This window comes from Haemaphysalis longicornis, unplaced genomic scaffold (assembly GCF_048455015.1).
Source record: "Haemaphysalis longicornis isolate Haplotype H1 unplaced genomic scaffold, Haemaphysalis longicornis Haplotype H1 scaffold_2, whole genome shotgun sequence".
NCBI lineage: Eukaryota > Metazoa > Arthropoda > Arachnida > Ixodida > Ixodidae > Haemaphysalis > Haemaphysalis longicornis.
Window position 1 is genome coordinate 279,207,145 of NW_027526295.1, and position 14,685 is coordinate 279,221,829.

The 14,685-nt window shown below is 49.9% G+C and overlaps 2 protein-coding genes across 2 annotated transcripts in view; both read left to right on the forward strand.

The window, feature by feature from the left end:
- The window catches only part of LOC144170751 (uncharacterized), a 492,715-nt gene that overhangs the window by 431,332 nt on the left and 46,698 nt on the right, over nucleotides 1-14,685 (forward strand). The window lies entirely within an intron of this gene.
- On the forward strand, nucleotides 6,927-8,804 carry LOC144170752 (uncharacterized). The gene is made up of 2 exons (XM_077700733.1): nucleotides 6,927-7,207; nucleotides 8,506-8,804. The coding sequence occupies exons 1-2, from the start codon at nucleotides 6,991-6,993 to the stop codon at nucleotides 8,685-8,687; spliced, it is 399 nt and encodes a 132-aa protein (XP_077556859.1). The 5' UTR covers nucleotides 6,927-6,990; the 3' UTR covers nucleotides 8,688-8,804.

Sequence of the window (14,685 nt, forward strand, 5' to 3'; positions counted from 1 at the left end):
AGAAGCATGCGAGAACGGCGTCGGCGGGCGGACGCGTGTATCCAGAATGATACGTGGGGGAGGGGGTGGCAGGGTTTAGGCCTCGTCTTCCACCCCCCTCCATTTCCGACAAACTTTAATGCTAGGGGACGAGTTCTACGAGGATGGTGAATCTCTGTAAGCGTTTTGAAATCAACATTGTATACTCTCAGCTTGTATTGTTTATGATCATATAGGACCTGATTTTGAAGTGGGAACAACTGTTTCTCTAACATTTTTTTTCCTTCTCAGAAATGTAGCGTCGCACCTTGTAGTCTTATTTCCGAGTGTTTCAGTGCTTTGTTCTGGAGTGTTCTTGTTTTCGCGCAAAGTAAACAAAATCCCATCTTTCCCAACTTCGTCGAGGAGGAGGAATAAACTTTATTTCAGAGGCGTTCATTGCGAACTCCACAATATACGGAGGTCGACGATGCTCTCAAACTGCCATTCGGTCAGCCCATGATTACTAGATTAGCTCATGTAATAGCGTTGGGTGAGTCACCCCTCTTTAACGAATTTGCCATTAACGTACTCTGTACAGAGCGTATGTTGGTCAGTAAGTGATCGCTTCCGCGAAGGCGCATCAGAAAACTCATTTGGAGTTGATTGTGTAAGCTTTGTTTTTCGTTTAAGAACGAAACCTGTAATAAAATTATTTACACCCCCGCACCTCGTGTGCGGCTGGTCGAACTGTGCCTTGTGCAACATAGAAATGGAATAAATAAACATTTTCTGTTGTTTCTTGCTTTTAGCTGGGAATAACATATTTTTGTACTTTATTAAATAGTGTCACGAGAAGAAGATGAGGAGGGCAACGCAGCGTGGATCAGCAATCCCAGCCTACGACGACGAAGAAGATCTGTGGGTGCGGTGCGCGCTGCCTGCGCGGGCTCTGGCTTGGCCGCCATGTAAATACGCTGTAAATAGATCGTTCGGCTGTCTCATCGTTCATGTCGTCTGTCCTGCCGCCACGTTACAATATAATGAGGCCAATGGAAGACCAAATACTAAAAGACAAAAGAATTTATGTTGCTGAATTTTGCCCCAAACGACTGAAATTACAGTACACTATATATTCAACTTGTGGTGCCTACTCAAAGGGGTACTTCCAACAGAAAATATTCCCGCCTACGGGCCTAACAGATGTTCGCCTTTTATGAGTATGCATAGGAGGCTTCAAAGCTGCCGATCTTCTTGTCTGAATGGCTGTCCTTTGGAGCGGGCAAAGCTTGCGTAGTTGCGCCTGCGCAATGGAAGAGCGTGACGTCAGCGGCCGAGCGCGGTCGCACCGTGTGTAAAGGGATGACGCCGGGTGGGAAACAATACATAAATAAATGTCCCAGCACCAGCATGCATTCTACAGAGCGGGTGCGGTCAAGTGAAAAGGTGTCCCCACATGGAAAAAAAAGAGGTGTAGGGGAGGCTTAGGACTTTGTAAGAAGACGAAGGCGAAAGCCTAGGTGGACCTTCTGTTCGTCTGCTCTTGAACTTTGTTTAAAGGGGCACTGACACAAAATTTTGAAGGCGAGGTAACTTCGGATATAGATTGGTGGGAACACATATACATCATCTGCAAAATATCAGCGGCGAATACAGCCTAGAACATATTTAAAATCAATTTTATAGTGTGCGAAACGCAACCGAACAGCCAGCAGAGGACCACGCGCAATCGACATCCCGAGGATATTGTGTAAATAAACAACACCCAACACGTCACGAGTTTGTGTTTGCCGCTTCCGCACTGCCGGCGTTTTTCGCCGGCTCGCTCGGCTCGCCGCTCCAATCGGAGGGCCGGAGGGCGGAGCTTCTGCTCTCGAGAACGAACGACCCGATCGTTGGCGGCGGAGGCGCCGTGATTTCGTCAGTTAATCGGGCAGCTGGCCGCGACCAAAGTTCTACAGCGATTCCAGGCACTCTGTTTCTATTTGTTTATTACCATTGGATGCGAAAACGCGCCGGAGGCACGAAAAGCCCACTGAGCTAGCCGCACGGTCGCTGTGCAGGCGGCGGCCACGGCCGCGAAGTGGCTCAGGCCGGCGCAGGTAGCTCGAGTGATAGCTTGTTACCGCTGCACGAAATTGTCCCCAAGTAACGACCATGGTGGCTCACATGAGAAAGGAGTTAATGATGCGATGGCGGGTTGCATTAAAAATTGTCATCTGCACCGCTTACGAGAGCGGCACTCGAATATCCGCCGCAGTGCTAAGCCGAACACATCTGTAGGCGGACCTGTAGGCAGACCGGCGGGCTGCTCCCAGCGCGCGTCTTGCCACCCACCGTCTCGAGCGTCGCGCGTCGTTCTTTAGCCGCGGTAGCATTTGCACTCGCAGCGCCTGCGTCACATCCACGGTCGCTTTTTCATTAAGCGCCTCACGAGATCAGTACGTGGGGGCATTCGCAGAAACTGCCGTCGCCGCGGATTCGACAGTGCTACGGCGGCTCAGCTCTGTGATATCCCTCCGACGATCACGTGGTCAGCTTTGTTCACACAAAATCCACAAAATCCATCGTTTCACGGCACTCGCTGAAACCGAAACTGCGACTGGCCGCATTGAAAATGCCTCAAATTAAACAACCGTCGCACGCTGAAGCAAATGAGGTTTCTACAGGTTATAAGTAGGTCACTAGCTACTTATCGCAAAAAAAAAAAAAAAAAACCAAGATGCAAAATTTTTGTGTCAGTGCCCCTTTAAGTTTCACGTTGCCCTCGTCGGGCCGATGGCGTAACTTCAATCATAGCTGCTCTTCATCATCGTAACATCCTCCCGAAACGGTTAGGGCGAGCGGCATTTCCAGCTGCTATAGCGTCTTCGGTCGTGGCGTGTTTTCTCGGTCTTCTGCGCTTACGATTAAGGCCTGGTGCGCCGTCACCTAAAGAGGGTTGGAATGAGGCTCTGAGCTCACGGCAGGGCTGGTCCAGAGCACTCTACGGTCCGTCGCCATTTCTCAGAACCCTCTTCCGGCTCTGCTGTCTCCCTTTCCCGGTACGTGTTACGTCGCCTGGCCCCGTGGAGCGCGCCTGTGCCCCCTCCTCAAACGGCGCAGGCGCGCTCCACGGAGGCCTAGTCTACCCGGAGGCTTCCCGCTTCACAACAGATTCGACCTGTTCGAGCTCCCAATGATTAACATGTAGAAAAAGATGAATCACCTTTGATGCCATGCTCCGAAGCTACGTTGTATTGCGCTAATTTATAACCTGGTATTTTATCCTGCCCTATTGCAATTCAGTCTTCACATTTTCCGCACCCTCCTTTTTCAACAAGGCGTGCTTGGCTACCCTCGGGCCTCGTGACGGCCCAGTTGGGGTCGATGAACCTGGCCCAGGCATTCTCGACGCTTAAAGGGACCCTGCAACACTTTCGATAAGCGCTTTCACTCTTCCCTTCGCGTCTGCAAACACTGCGAAAGCTATAGTTATCGCCAGCATGGAGCGGCACTGCGTGATTTGCTCGTCGCACCAGATACGCCTTCCATTTCTCCTTGGTTGTTGTGGATCGTTTTAAAGTTGCAATCGAAAAGCGTTCAACGCTGCAACTGAAGAAAAACCGGCCAACAGCCGCTACATGGCCTTAGTGACGTAATTTCAGCCGTCAAAGAACGCCAAGACCAGGAAAGCGAGAAAACTCTTCTGATCGAGTTTACAAGCTATTTGATGGACATAAAGCAGTAATTTTTGGCTGAGGTACTCTGTGACCCCCTAATCTAAGTAGTGGGTGCGTTGGGTGACTACGTTCTGCAAGCATTTAAGATTTGAAAAAAAGTTGAAAAAAGTGTTGCGGGGTCCCATTAAAAGAGAGAGAGAGAGAGAGAGAGAGAGAGAGAGAGAGAGAGAGAGAGTATATTCTTTAAAGATGCTGGTGAGGCTTGCCCGGCCAAGACGCCTAGGTTGCTACACCAGCTGCATGAAAAGAAATGAAATTGATGAAGTGATGATGACTAATATGACAATGATGTGCTAATTAATGAAGTCCTGTTTAAAGAGTCTGGTCAACTTCTGTGCTTCGCAATAGAGCTTTTGATCAATAGAACTCTGGTCCTTAGAGCTTTTGTCGCTCGAGGTTCTCGTTTAGAGCTAGACCAAGGGCCTACCACGTCACTTTGGGGTAGTACCATAGAAAGTGGATGTCCCAAAGGCACTAAAAGGGCGCACATTCACATATTACGTGGTTCGAGTCCTTTCCCACGTCCCAATAAGTGCACAGGGGGTAAGCGGCCTGTTTCGCTAATAATTCGTATAAGCGACATTTAGCCGCACGCGGTGAAGAACCGCTTCTTCATTCTTGCACGGTTCATGAGGCATCCAAAAGTTCCCATGCGGGTCTATGGAGTGAAGCGGCGAGTAATTTTGCGGCGCAACGGCCACCGTAGATGACTATAAACTCCAGGCAGCCTTGGACGCAAGAGCAAGAGCATCTCGTCTGGAGAACGATATAGATATATCACTTACCCGTGCAGACCATGTCCGATCGATGCCGCAGTGTCCGGCTTGACGTTCCTAGTTATACCGCAGTGGGAAGGAATCCACTGAAGCTCTACAAGATGATGTGCTTCTAGAGCTTGTAAGTGCAATGCATTAATGTCGAAAGTATGCTGATCTTTCGCCTGCAATTTTAAGCGCTGAAGGGCTTCCCGAGAATCCGGGAAGATTGCCCACCGACGTGCTGGTTGCTCGACGATGTAGGCGAAAGCAGCACGCAGAGCGGCAGGTTCGGTAACCGTGGACGTTGTCCTGTGACTAAGCGTTGCGCTAAAGGGAGTACCGGAGGACAGAAACTGCAGAGGTTGTCACAGATCCATCCGTGTATAGATGGGTGTGTGCCCTGTTTTTTCACTTGGCAGATCAGTTCCAAGGCGAACTTTAAGCCAGGGGTGGCGATATCCTGCTTGCGGGTAATGCCGGGCATTCCAGTTGTATTTTGCAGAGGCAGGAACACCCAGTGCGGTTGTAGAGACGGGGCAGAGTGCTGGTAATAAAGCGGTAAAAGGTCTCACACTTCAGTGGCTGAGCTGAGTGCTAAGGGGTGACCTTGCTGCTGTGCTACAAATCACAGTTGCGGGCGGAGGAGCTCCTGCGCACCAAGAGCAAGTGGTACCAATCGTCGACACTCCACCCGAGTTCTCACCGTGGATGTGGTCTTCGGAACTCCAAATACACACACTCAGGACTTGCGCTTGCGCACTTTGCAGAACTTCATCATTTCTTTTTGCAGAACTTCATCATTTTGAGAGGGAGACAAGTACAGGCTGTAACGTAACAATGCAACGCACGTGACATCATACAGACGAAGAAGAGACGGGACTATGCATCCGCCGGCGTTACTAGATATCATGTCGAAGATGTTGGGGAGAGAAGCAAGCTTGTCTTTTGCATGGTGGACATGTTTTGACCAAGTCAGAGATCTGTCAAATATCACACCCAAAAACTTGTGGTGCGGAACATACGGGATAGTGCAGCCTGCCACGGTGAGTCCATAATTTGATATATCGCGCTTCGTGGAAGCAATGACAGCGCACTTGCCAGCTATTTCTGGGCCTCGGGTTCCTAGAAACGCCGCAATGGAATTGATTGCCATTTGCAGTCTCGCGCGCAGTACCCACCTGTTGTCCAGCGCTCTATATTCAGATCTCATCCGCATACATCGATATTTCCACGGACTGTGGCAAACTATTCTCTATGCCCATCATAGTGATGTTGAAGAGCGTCGGGTTGAGGACACCACCCAGTAGAACACCCCGGGTCACTCTGTATGGCGGTGTGTCGCCGCTGTCCGGTGACATGTAGATGCATCTATCTGTTAACTATTCAGAAATTCATGCGCACATGCGACCCCCGAGGCCCGAAGACCTCGATTCCGAGCATATATTTATGGTTAACGCAGTAGTACACCGAATCGATGTAAAAAAAAAACACAGCGATGAAAATGTAGCGTTTGAATAAAGCTTTTATCCTTCTTCAAGAAAATTAACACATGCCCGATCCGGAATTGGCCAATCATCAGTGGTTAGAAAAAGGTAAAAAGAACGTTATTATGGTACTTCTCTTTCGTCTTTCTCGTCTTCTAGAAGCTAATATTAACCTACCAGTTAACCCTGCAGCGCATGCGCTCAGCTCTCGTACAGTCCACGAAACTTTGTGCGCAACTTTTCCCAAACGACCAGTATGATGACGACGGCGACGGTGATGTTGTTGTTGTTGGTCCAAAAAAAAAAAGGCTCGTACCCACTCAGGGGGATTGGCCAGGAAAGGGGCGCTAACTGAGAGAAGAGAAAAAACTAATTTGGATTAAAAGAAGAAAAGTGAATAAATACAGAAAAAAGGTGAATATAAACGGGAGTAAAAAGAAAATAAGTGAACTGCCAGAAAATAAGGTGCGGTAGCAGATAGAGCTCACCAACTACAAAACCAGCACGAATGAATAAGGAAAGGATTGGCCGAAGGACAATCGTGGAAATTATGTAACAAAATTAAAGAAAGAAGTTTTGGCAGCGAAGGGGAGGCAGTGAGCGGGAAGGCAGAGGATACAGGCGCAGACATGTTTTTAAGAGCAGCCCGCCATCTTGAATTAACGGCTAGCACGGTAGACGGCGTGATTCAAAAATGAATGAATGTACAGCGCGGCAAAGATCCCCGCGGCAAAAACCCAGTATTGTCGCCCCGAATGATAATATTAGAGGAAGAGTGATTGGGTGGGCCAATTGAATAAAAGGGTTTTCCAAATATCTTTTTCGTATGGAGGCAAACCGTCGGCAGGAGAGGAGAAAATGTTCTATAGTCTCTAATTCATTGCAAAATACACAAAGGGGTGAAGGGGCCAGATCTGGATCATAATTTCCTTCCTAGTTTCAGAATCATCATCATCCTCCCGCCACCGTGATCTCCTCCTCCTTTTCTAGCTTCGTCATCGCCATCGGCGGGCAGAACGCGGATCTGCCTGCTCTGCTCAGACGGCGGCGGGCCCCGCTCCGAGGGACATGCTAGGCGCCGCGATGCGATGCGATGAGGCTTTCAGGCTAGGCGCCGCATTTCCTTCGTCCTCGGTGCACGAGTACAGAGGCACATACTTTGCGCCGCAGTCCGGAGGGGGCCCAGTCTTGGCCACACATCCCGTTAACAGCGGCATGAGCGGCCAAGGTTCCGTCGCCGTCAGCCCGGGAATGATGTACGCCTACCAAGCGCACAAATATGATAGTGAGTACACATTTGTTCTCGAAAGCGAATCTGTTGGCAGTCTCCTCAATTACTGTGCAGTTATCGTTCAGCTTACCATTGAAATTCGTGTTTGATGCACCGTAGCGAAATCTGCGCGATGAGCTTCGCTGTGGTGGAAAGCCATAAAAAAATCACCTTGGGTTTCCTTAACGTTTGCCATAATCTTGTCCTCAGTCACGTTTCCGTTTTGAATGACCTTGAATGGGAACCACCTCCTTGTACTCACGGAAACCTAACAGCCGCGGTACCACCACCTCGAGCACCCGAATTTTCGCATAAAATAGATAGTATTTACATTATGTTCCAGAGCTCCATGACTGCACTTATCTTGTTATGTAGAGCCGTTTTACACTCGTCTTTAAGATCCCGACAGGATCCTTTCGGAACTTTTGTCTGGGCCGGGCCACTTTTCGGCTTATTCAGTGCTGTAAGAGGCAACGTTTCATTAGTGTACCTTTGGTGTGGTTGTGGCGACAATACCCGCATCGTAAAGTATTCGAAGCCGACCGATTTTGGGTGCACACTCGATACTCTAGACGCATTGCGGTTGCGAAGGTAGGAATCTGAGGAAACTTGAAAAGCTTCCTCAAACGGGTTTCGGTAGACGTCACGTCGCTTTGGTCCATACAGCTGCGGTGACTCTTTCCTAAATGTTGACACCACATCGGCATGACAATGCTACGGGACGCGTTTCGAGTATTTTGTTTGATTGATTTCATTATTGTAGGGCTTAACGCGCCGACGCAACGCAGGCGATGAGGTGCGCCGTAGTGGAGGGCTCCGAATTAATTTTCACCACCAGGGCTTATTTAACGTGAGCCGAAACCTCGTATACACACGGACGTTTTTGCTTTTCGCCTCCATCAGAAAAGCGGCCGCCGCGGCTGGGAATCGAACCCACGACCTCGTGCTCAGCAGCGCAACGCCTTAGCTACTGAGCCACCGCGGCGGGTTTTCGAGTATTTTGTGACGACCATCTTGCACAGGAAGAAGCCTTCATTTTCTTTGCGTCTGAACTGGTTCCACGGGCGTATTGCGACGACGTCCGCCCCTGGCTGAGTTTCTCTCACTCCGCACGCTGACAATGTCCGCTTTCTTATTGGTGCGCTATTACTGCGACGCCGCTTTCCCTTTAAGCTCCAGTGGGGAGGAATTACAGATTCGCTGACGTCGTAGATTTCGTGCACAGTTTTGTTTGACCGCTAACTTAAACCATAGGTGAAGGACTTTGCTTACACGTACCCGAATTCCTCCGACTGCTTTCTTATTCTCCGCAGAGGACAAGCAAGCCGATGACCAGACGAACACGTTCCTGTTATTGACCCGTATCGTGCTGGCCCTGGTCGTTCTCATGATGACCGTTCTGGTCGGGTACATTATGATTTCACGGATGGGCTGGTTCGCCAGCGCCACGACTACCGAGGACCCGCACCAGGCGTTCGGGGACGACGACGTCTGACGGCATTCGGTCACTGCACGGCCCTCCATTCAGTCAAGCGCCTGCATCCGCGGCTGTCGACTGATCTCTGCTGCGAAGTATGCAATAAAAACTTGGGAAATGGCCGCCGGGTGGCCTAAGCGGCTTTCTCGCCAGTAGTAATGTCAGCGACAGGATGGTTTCGTTTTAGGCTGGATGTGGAGCAAGCGTTCTAAAAGAGCGAGCTTTTACAGCACGGGTAACATCATCTGCCGAGTATATAGGAGAGTATATCCACATGCCCTATTGTCTCGTTGCGTGGTTTAGTGTACCTGAATCCTCTATATTCGCAATATGCGCTGTAGCTTCGTGTCCTATGCATGCGAGCCAATATTGGCTATTTCAGTGTAGCGGTCACTTCCTCGTCAACCGCAAAAGCCTACCATCATCATCATGGATCACTGCGTTCATCATCAACAGCGCGCGTCTTAGGAACGCAGGACGAGCCACGCGCCACGGAACCACCCCGGATTTCTTTATTGTACAAGTTTGCTAATCAGCATAGCAGAAACTATGAATACATATAGTCTCCGGATTCCCTAAGAAACCGGTCAAGTTTGCGATGATGTGGACCCCGTGTCCACGAAGCGAAGTCCAGTGGACAACCGGGCCGACGGCCGCAGGAGGCGAGGCGACCGAGGCGTATTCTTTTAAGGGCAGGGCAGCTGCACGGCTCTGCGCTGCTCGGCCGCAACCTCTACGGGTGCTCCGCGGTCGACGATCTGCCAATAAATGGAGGCCCTGCCGCACAACCAAATCGGCGACTACATTAGTATTTCCATGTGCCGAGGAAGTACTTCTCAGATGGCTGCGGCTGCATCTCCGGTATGCGCGTACATTTCCCGCTTTATGCACCCGATCGCGATGTCGGCGAGAAGTACGCAGGGCGAGATGCTTATGTTTATTTTATTTTCAACAATGATGAAAGTGGGATGGATACTCCGGACAACGATGTTGGACAAAGGTGAGTTGGTTTCCCACCCTTAACCTTCCACGGACTCTTGATGTTCCCTGAAACAAGCAAAAAAATGGTTAGGTATTGTGCAAGCTACGTATAGCCTAAGCTAAAGCCACTAAATAAGATACGATTAAGAGTAACGACACATGGCGCACGGCGGCAGCCATTTTGGTGCCTTACGCCAGGCAGGCCAACTTTATGCGCCCTACTGCGGCTGAAATTGACGGGCGGAATCGGTCCGGGCGCCGCTTGGCAACCATGACAGCTGTGTTTACTTTTCGAAGATTCAGGGACAGTGCGCCGGGGCTATAGGGTCAGGCTCATTTAAGCTAGCGTGGCTTATTTAGTAGCTCTAAGTTACCCTGGAGTCCCTAATTAAGCTACGCTTTTTTAGTGGCTGTAGGAGACGCTGTACTACTGTCGTTCTTTCCCCGCGGTAAGCGAAGCAAGCGTTTTCAACCTTCCAGCCGGGCTGAAAGAGCCCAGTATAGAGAAGCACGGCATCGCTACTCTGTCTGGGGGCTAAAAACTCGCTCTGAACGTGTCATACAGCCACACTGCGCTCCGAAAACCATGACTTGCCAAAGAGCGCGCGCGCGGCAACACAGAGGCATCAAAATGTAAGCACCCATGGGTCTTACGGGGTAAACAAATGTCACGTGACGCGGTTCTACGAATGGCCGCAGTCGGCGGCACATAATAATGAAAGAAAAGAGTGCCGACGCTCTGAAACCAGGTTAGTGGCTCTAGCCAAAGCCACGGAGACAATATTTCCGGAACACTCGCTCTCTCTAAGGGAAGACACGTTTACTAGGATAACTGGTTAGCCAAATTGGCGCGTACTACTGGCAAAAAAAAACAAAAAAAAACCCAAAAAAAACAGGACGTGCATTTCTACATACATTTTCGCTGTAGTCTCGAGTTGTGTTGCAGCTCCCTTTGCCCACTTATAGCCAGACTTCCACCGGGTACAGTCCTTGCTGCAGAACGGGGCTGCGAGCCTCCCAGTTGGTTTAGAGCGGCTTACAGACCCTCTTAAAAATATTCGGGGTTATGTTCATTCCTCGAGAGTCGAGAAGCTTCACTGTGATGGAGTATGGAAACTTTCTGCGTAAGTATGGTAGCCCCCCCCCCCCCCCCCCCCCCTTCCTTCCCTACAGTGCCTGTGGCCAACTCCTTGGTCAGGTTGCCCCGGCACCACTGTCCTAACCGCAGAGGAAGCCGAATGGCTAGAACGGCTGTTATGATCGGGCTTCACGGCTTCAGAGGTTTAACGACAGGCGTAACCGCAGTTAGTCTCCTAACCGTGGTTATCGCAAACCGAGCTAGGCAAGCATGGTTTACCCTCACAAACCTAGGAGCTGCACGTGCACCAGCCGTGAACCGGCGCAAGTTAATCGACAGCTTCGCGGAGCGGCGGAGGGAGCAGCCGTGCTTGGGCGTTCTCTCTGCCCCCGCTTTCTTCGCGCATGCTGTCGTTCAGGGGAGGGAAACAAAACGAGCAGTGACCTCCCGCATTTTTGTGTTTTTTTTTTGTATTTATTCAGACAGTGGAGTAAGCCGCGGCCGCCACTGCGTTGCCGGGGTTGCTAGAGTCGCTCTGACCGCTAGGTTTTTTTTCTACCAAAAGAGACAGCTAGAAGGTTCGGTGGTTCAGTTGGTTCAGTACTGCGGCACAATTTGAAGGAGATGTGACACATAGTCGAAGGTGACGAAACACTCACGTGCTCACTACATGACCAGCACGTAATTTTGTCGGCCAGCACGGGATTTAGCAGGGGCCTGTACTGCAAGTACTGCGTTTTGTTCGTAACAGGAGCGATGCGAGGCTACCAGAAAAAATGTCCCCCTCCAAAAACTGGTCACCAAGCCACTCACGTCATTTGCAAAACTGCAGGGAAAGCAGGGCGATCTTTCTGTACATAAAGCAAGCAAGTACCACAATGAAGCAATGCAGGCTGAGGAGGAGTTTCTCACACGTCTGAAGGCACCCTAAAAAGAGGTAGCCAACCAAATCCCCAATCAGCGTCTACATCAAGTGAACGAGAACCGAAACCACCTGGTCCCAATTATAACGCCTATCATCTTTCTAGGGCGCCAAAACATTTCATTTTGTGGACATCGAGACGACGGAAGACTTCTTGAGCGGTCAAATGAGGCCTCAATGACATCGAATGAGGGCAATTTCCGCGAGCTTCCGTGCTTTCGAGTATCAAACGGGGACACTGTACTTCAGAAGCACCTTGCCAGCAGATCATCTCGAGCCACGTACATCAGCAAGACGACCCAGAACGTAGACGAGGTTCTTGCTACACTTATTCAGTGGGTGCACGAGTCGGGCGGCTACAGCATTATGTTCGTCGATAGAACCGATGTTATCTTACACGTCGCAGCTAAGTCTTGCTCTGCGCTATGCACACGAGAACGCTGTACGAGATGACTTTTTTCAATATGTTGACCCTCGCAATGACAGCCATGCTGTCGACGCCAACATAACTGAGCCCATCCTGACAGAAAGCTTGGTGAGCGGGTTCTGAAGATGTTGAGGGACCTAAAATTCGACTTGGGCAGGTGCGTCGGCATATATACAGATGGATGCAGCCTCATGGTGTCAGAGCTGTGTGGCGCCGTGTCAGAAATTAAGCGGTGTGCCACAAAAGCAGTTCACTCTCTGTGTTTTAACCACGCACTCAACTTGTCGATCTCGAAGTCATCGCGTGTTCAAGCCGTCAGGAACGCGGTGGGGATTATAAAGGAGGTAATTTTCTTCTTCCCCGCCTCGCCAAAACGAAACAGTGTATTAAAGAACACACTTGGCCACCAGCTGAAAAGCTTTTGCGAGACGAGATGGGGGGAGCGACATGACAGTGTCATTCAATTTCGGGACTCTCTTGTCTTCGTGGCGAAAGCTCTTGATGCCGTCGCCAACTGGAAGGAGCTTCAAAGCGCCGCAAAGCAAGGACGCTCCGGTGTCGCCGTTGGCGATGGTGAGTTCATAATGGCGACAGTTTGCCTCTCGGACCTTTTGGCTCACACGCTTCCGTTGAGTCGCCTCTACCAGACGGAGTGCGTTGATGTGCATACAGCAAGGAATACGCTGACAGACACTGTAGCTGTCCTCACTGCTCAAAGGCGTAACAGTGAAGAGGCGTTCACACCTCTCTACGAGCACGCCGTCGCGCTCGCGGACGAACTTGAAACAGAGCTGCGGCTCCCTCGCATCACAAAGAGACAGTCCTACAGGTCTAACACTTCAGTGCTTGATCCAGGGAGCTTCTTCAGGACATCAGTGTATATTCCTCTACTGGATAATGTGTTGGCAGACCTGATATGGAGGTTCAATGGTGATAGTTTTGGAGTTTGCGAGCTCTTCCTATTTATGCTGTCCCAGCTGCTGAATACCATAGCATCAGAAGATGAAGCAAAATTAGTCAAGCAGATTGCCCAGCGGTATGGATCGCTCGTAAGGCACGGCCCAATAAGTGCTAGTGTTATTGCAGCAGAACTGCGGCTATGGCGGGAAAAGTGGAAGCGTGAAAGAACAAGGAGCGGACATCCCTGCGACTGCTGTTGAAGCATTCCGCATGTGCAATGTCGACATCTTTCCTTCGATCAAATCGCTACTACAAATACTGGCCACCCTCCCTGTCAGCGTCGCCAGCGCCGAAAGATCCTTCTCTACGCTCCGCCGCACAAAGACATATGGCTGCGATCACAGTTGAGTGAAACACGCCTGACCGGCCTCGCCTTGCTGCATACGCACAGAGACATCCCTGTTGACTGTGACGAAGTTATTGATCGCTTCGCCAACGGAAATCGTGGACGACGGACGTGGGAATTTGTGTTGTAACATTGGATTGCTATTCCCTGCATAAGAACTTTCAGTAAAAGTTCCCAAATCTACCAACCAGACGTCGTGGTGCTCTAGGTGCACATATTTCTGTGATATTGTTTCTGCAGTCTAGTGCATTAACTCCCATTGTATCTGCAGTAATGCTTCGTTATCAATGCGACATTTACTTTTGAAGTGCAGGTATCTGCTCATCATTATGACCCCGGCAATATCCAAGAATTAGTGGAATTCTGGTGTCCACGTCGAAAGAGGGAAAATGATTGGACGTCAATCCGCTCATTTAATACGGTGCCGGTGCACCGGAAAGCGCCGTGTCTGTTCACTCTGATCCGGAAAGTGTAAATACTTGTATAAAGTTTTCTTTCTTACATAAACTTGTCCCGATGACTGCCCGGCACAACACAACCCGTGTTCGCACCGGCAACGCAACTCGATTCCCAACAAAGGCTTAGCACAGCAAAATGTGCCTACATCTGAAGTATGGTAGCCCGATATTTGTAGTATTTCTTGAAATTCATTAAGATTACAAAACTGATTGGAACAAATCAGTGGAGCTACTGTGAGCAGAAATTAACAGTATTTATGCTCTGACGGGGTTCCTTTCGCCCCTGACACCTCCCTATTTTTTCAGATTTCTTGGCTTTAGATATAAATAAATAGCCACGCAAACTGTTCAACCAAACATAGCCAAAACACTTGTGTTCTTCGCCTTAAAAGGGCCATGTAGACAAGACACAAGTTGGCTCATTTGAAATATTTCCTCGTTAGAATCATACTGACACCCATTGTAACTTAAACTTCGCTTAAATAACCTATACAACTAGGAAATAAGGGAATGTCCATGCGAACCACTGGCTCATTTCCCGCAACAGAACCTATCATGTCACATGCCCGGTTGTGCGATTGGCTGAGGCAGCCGAAAGCAAACGAAAATTAGGCAGGGCTTATAAGCTTGCCGAACGAGCAATTCGGGCTTAAATTTGGGACCCATTAGATAGCAGTAAGAAATGTGGGGTGAACAATTAAGGTTAATAACGAACACGTATACACCGAAGCAGTCACTGCGGCACTTCGCCGGCTGACACTGCCTAACACAGCCCTCGGACGCGTTGGACTTGTCAGACACAACACTGACCAACTGACATAGGCGGCACGACCACTTTCATGAC

Coding starts and splice junctions, on each gene's coding strand:
- LOC144170752 (XM_077700733.1), top strand. CDS start 6,991: ATGCTAGGCGCCGCGATGCGATGCGATGAGGCTTTCAGGCTAGGCGCC. Junction 7,208..8,505: donor CCAAGCGCACAAATATGATA/GTGAGTACACAT, acceptor TATTCTCCGCAG/AGGACAAGCAAGCCGATGAC.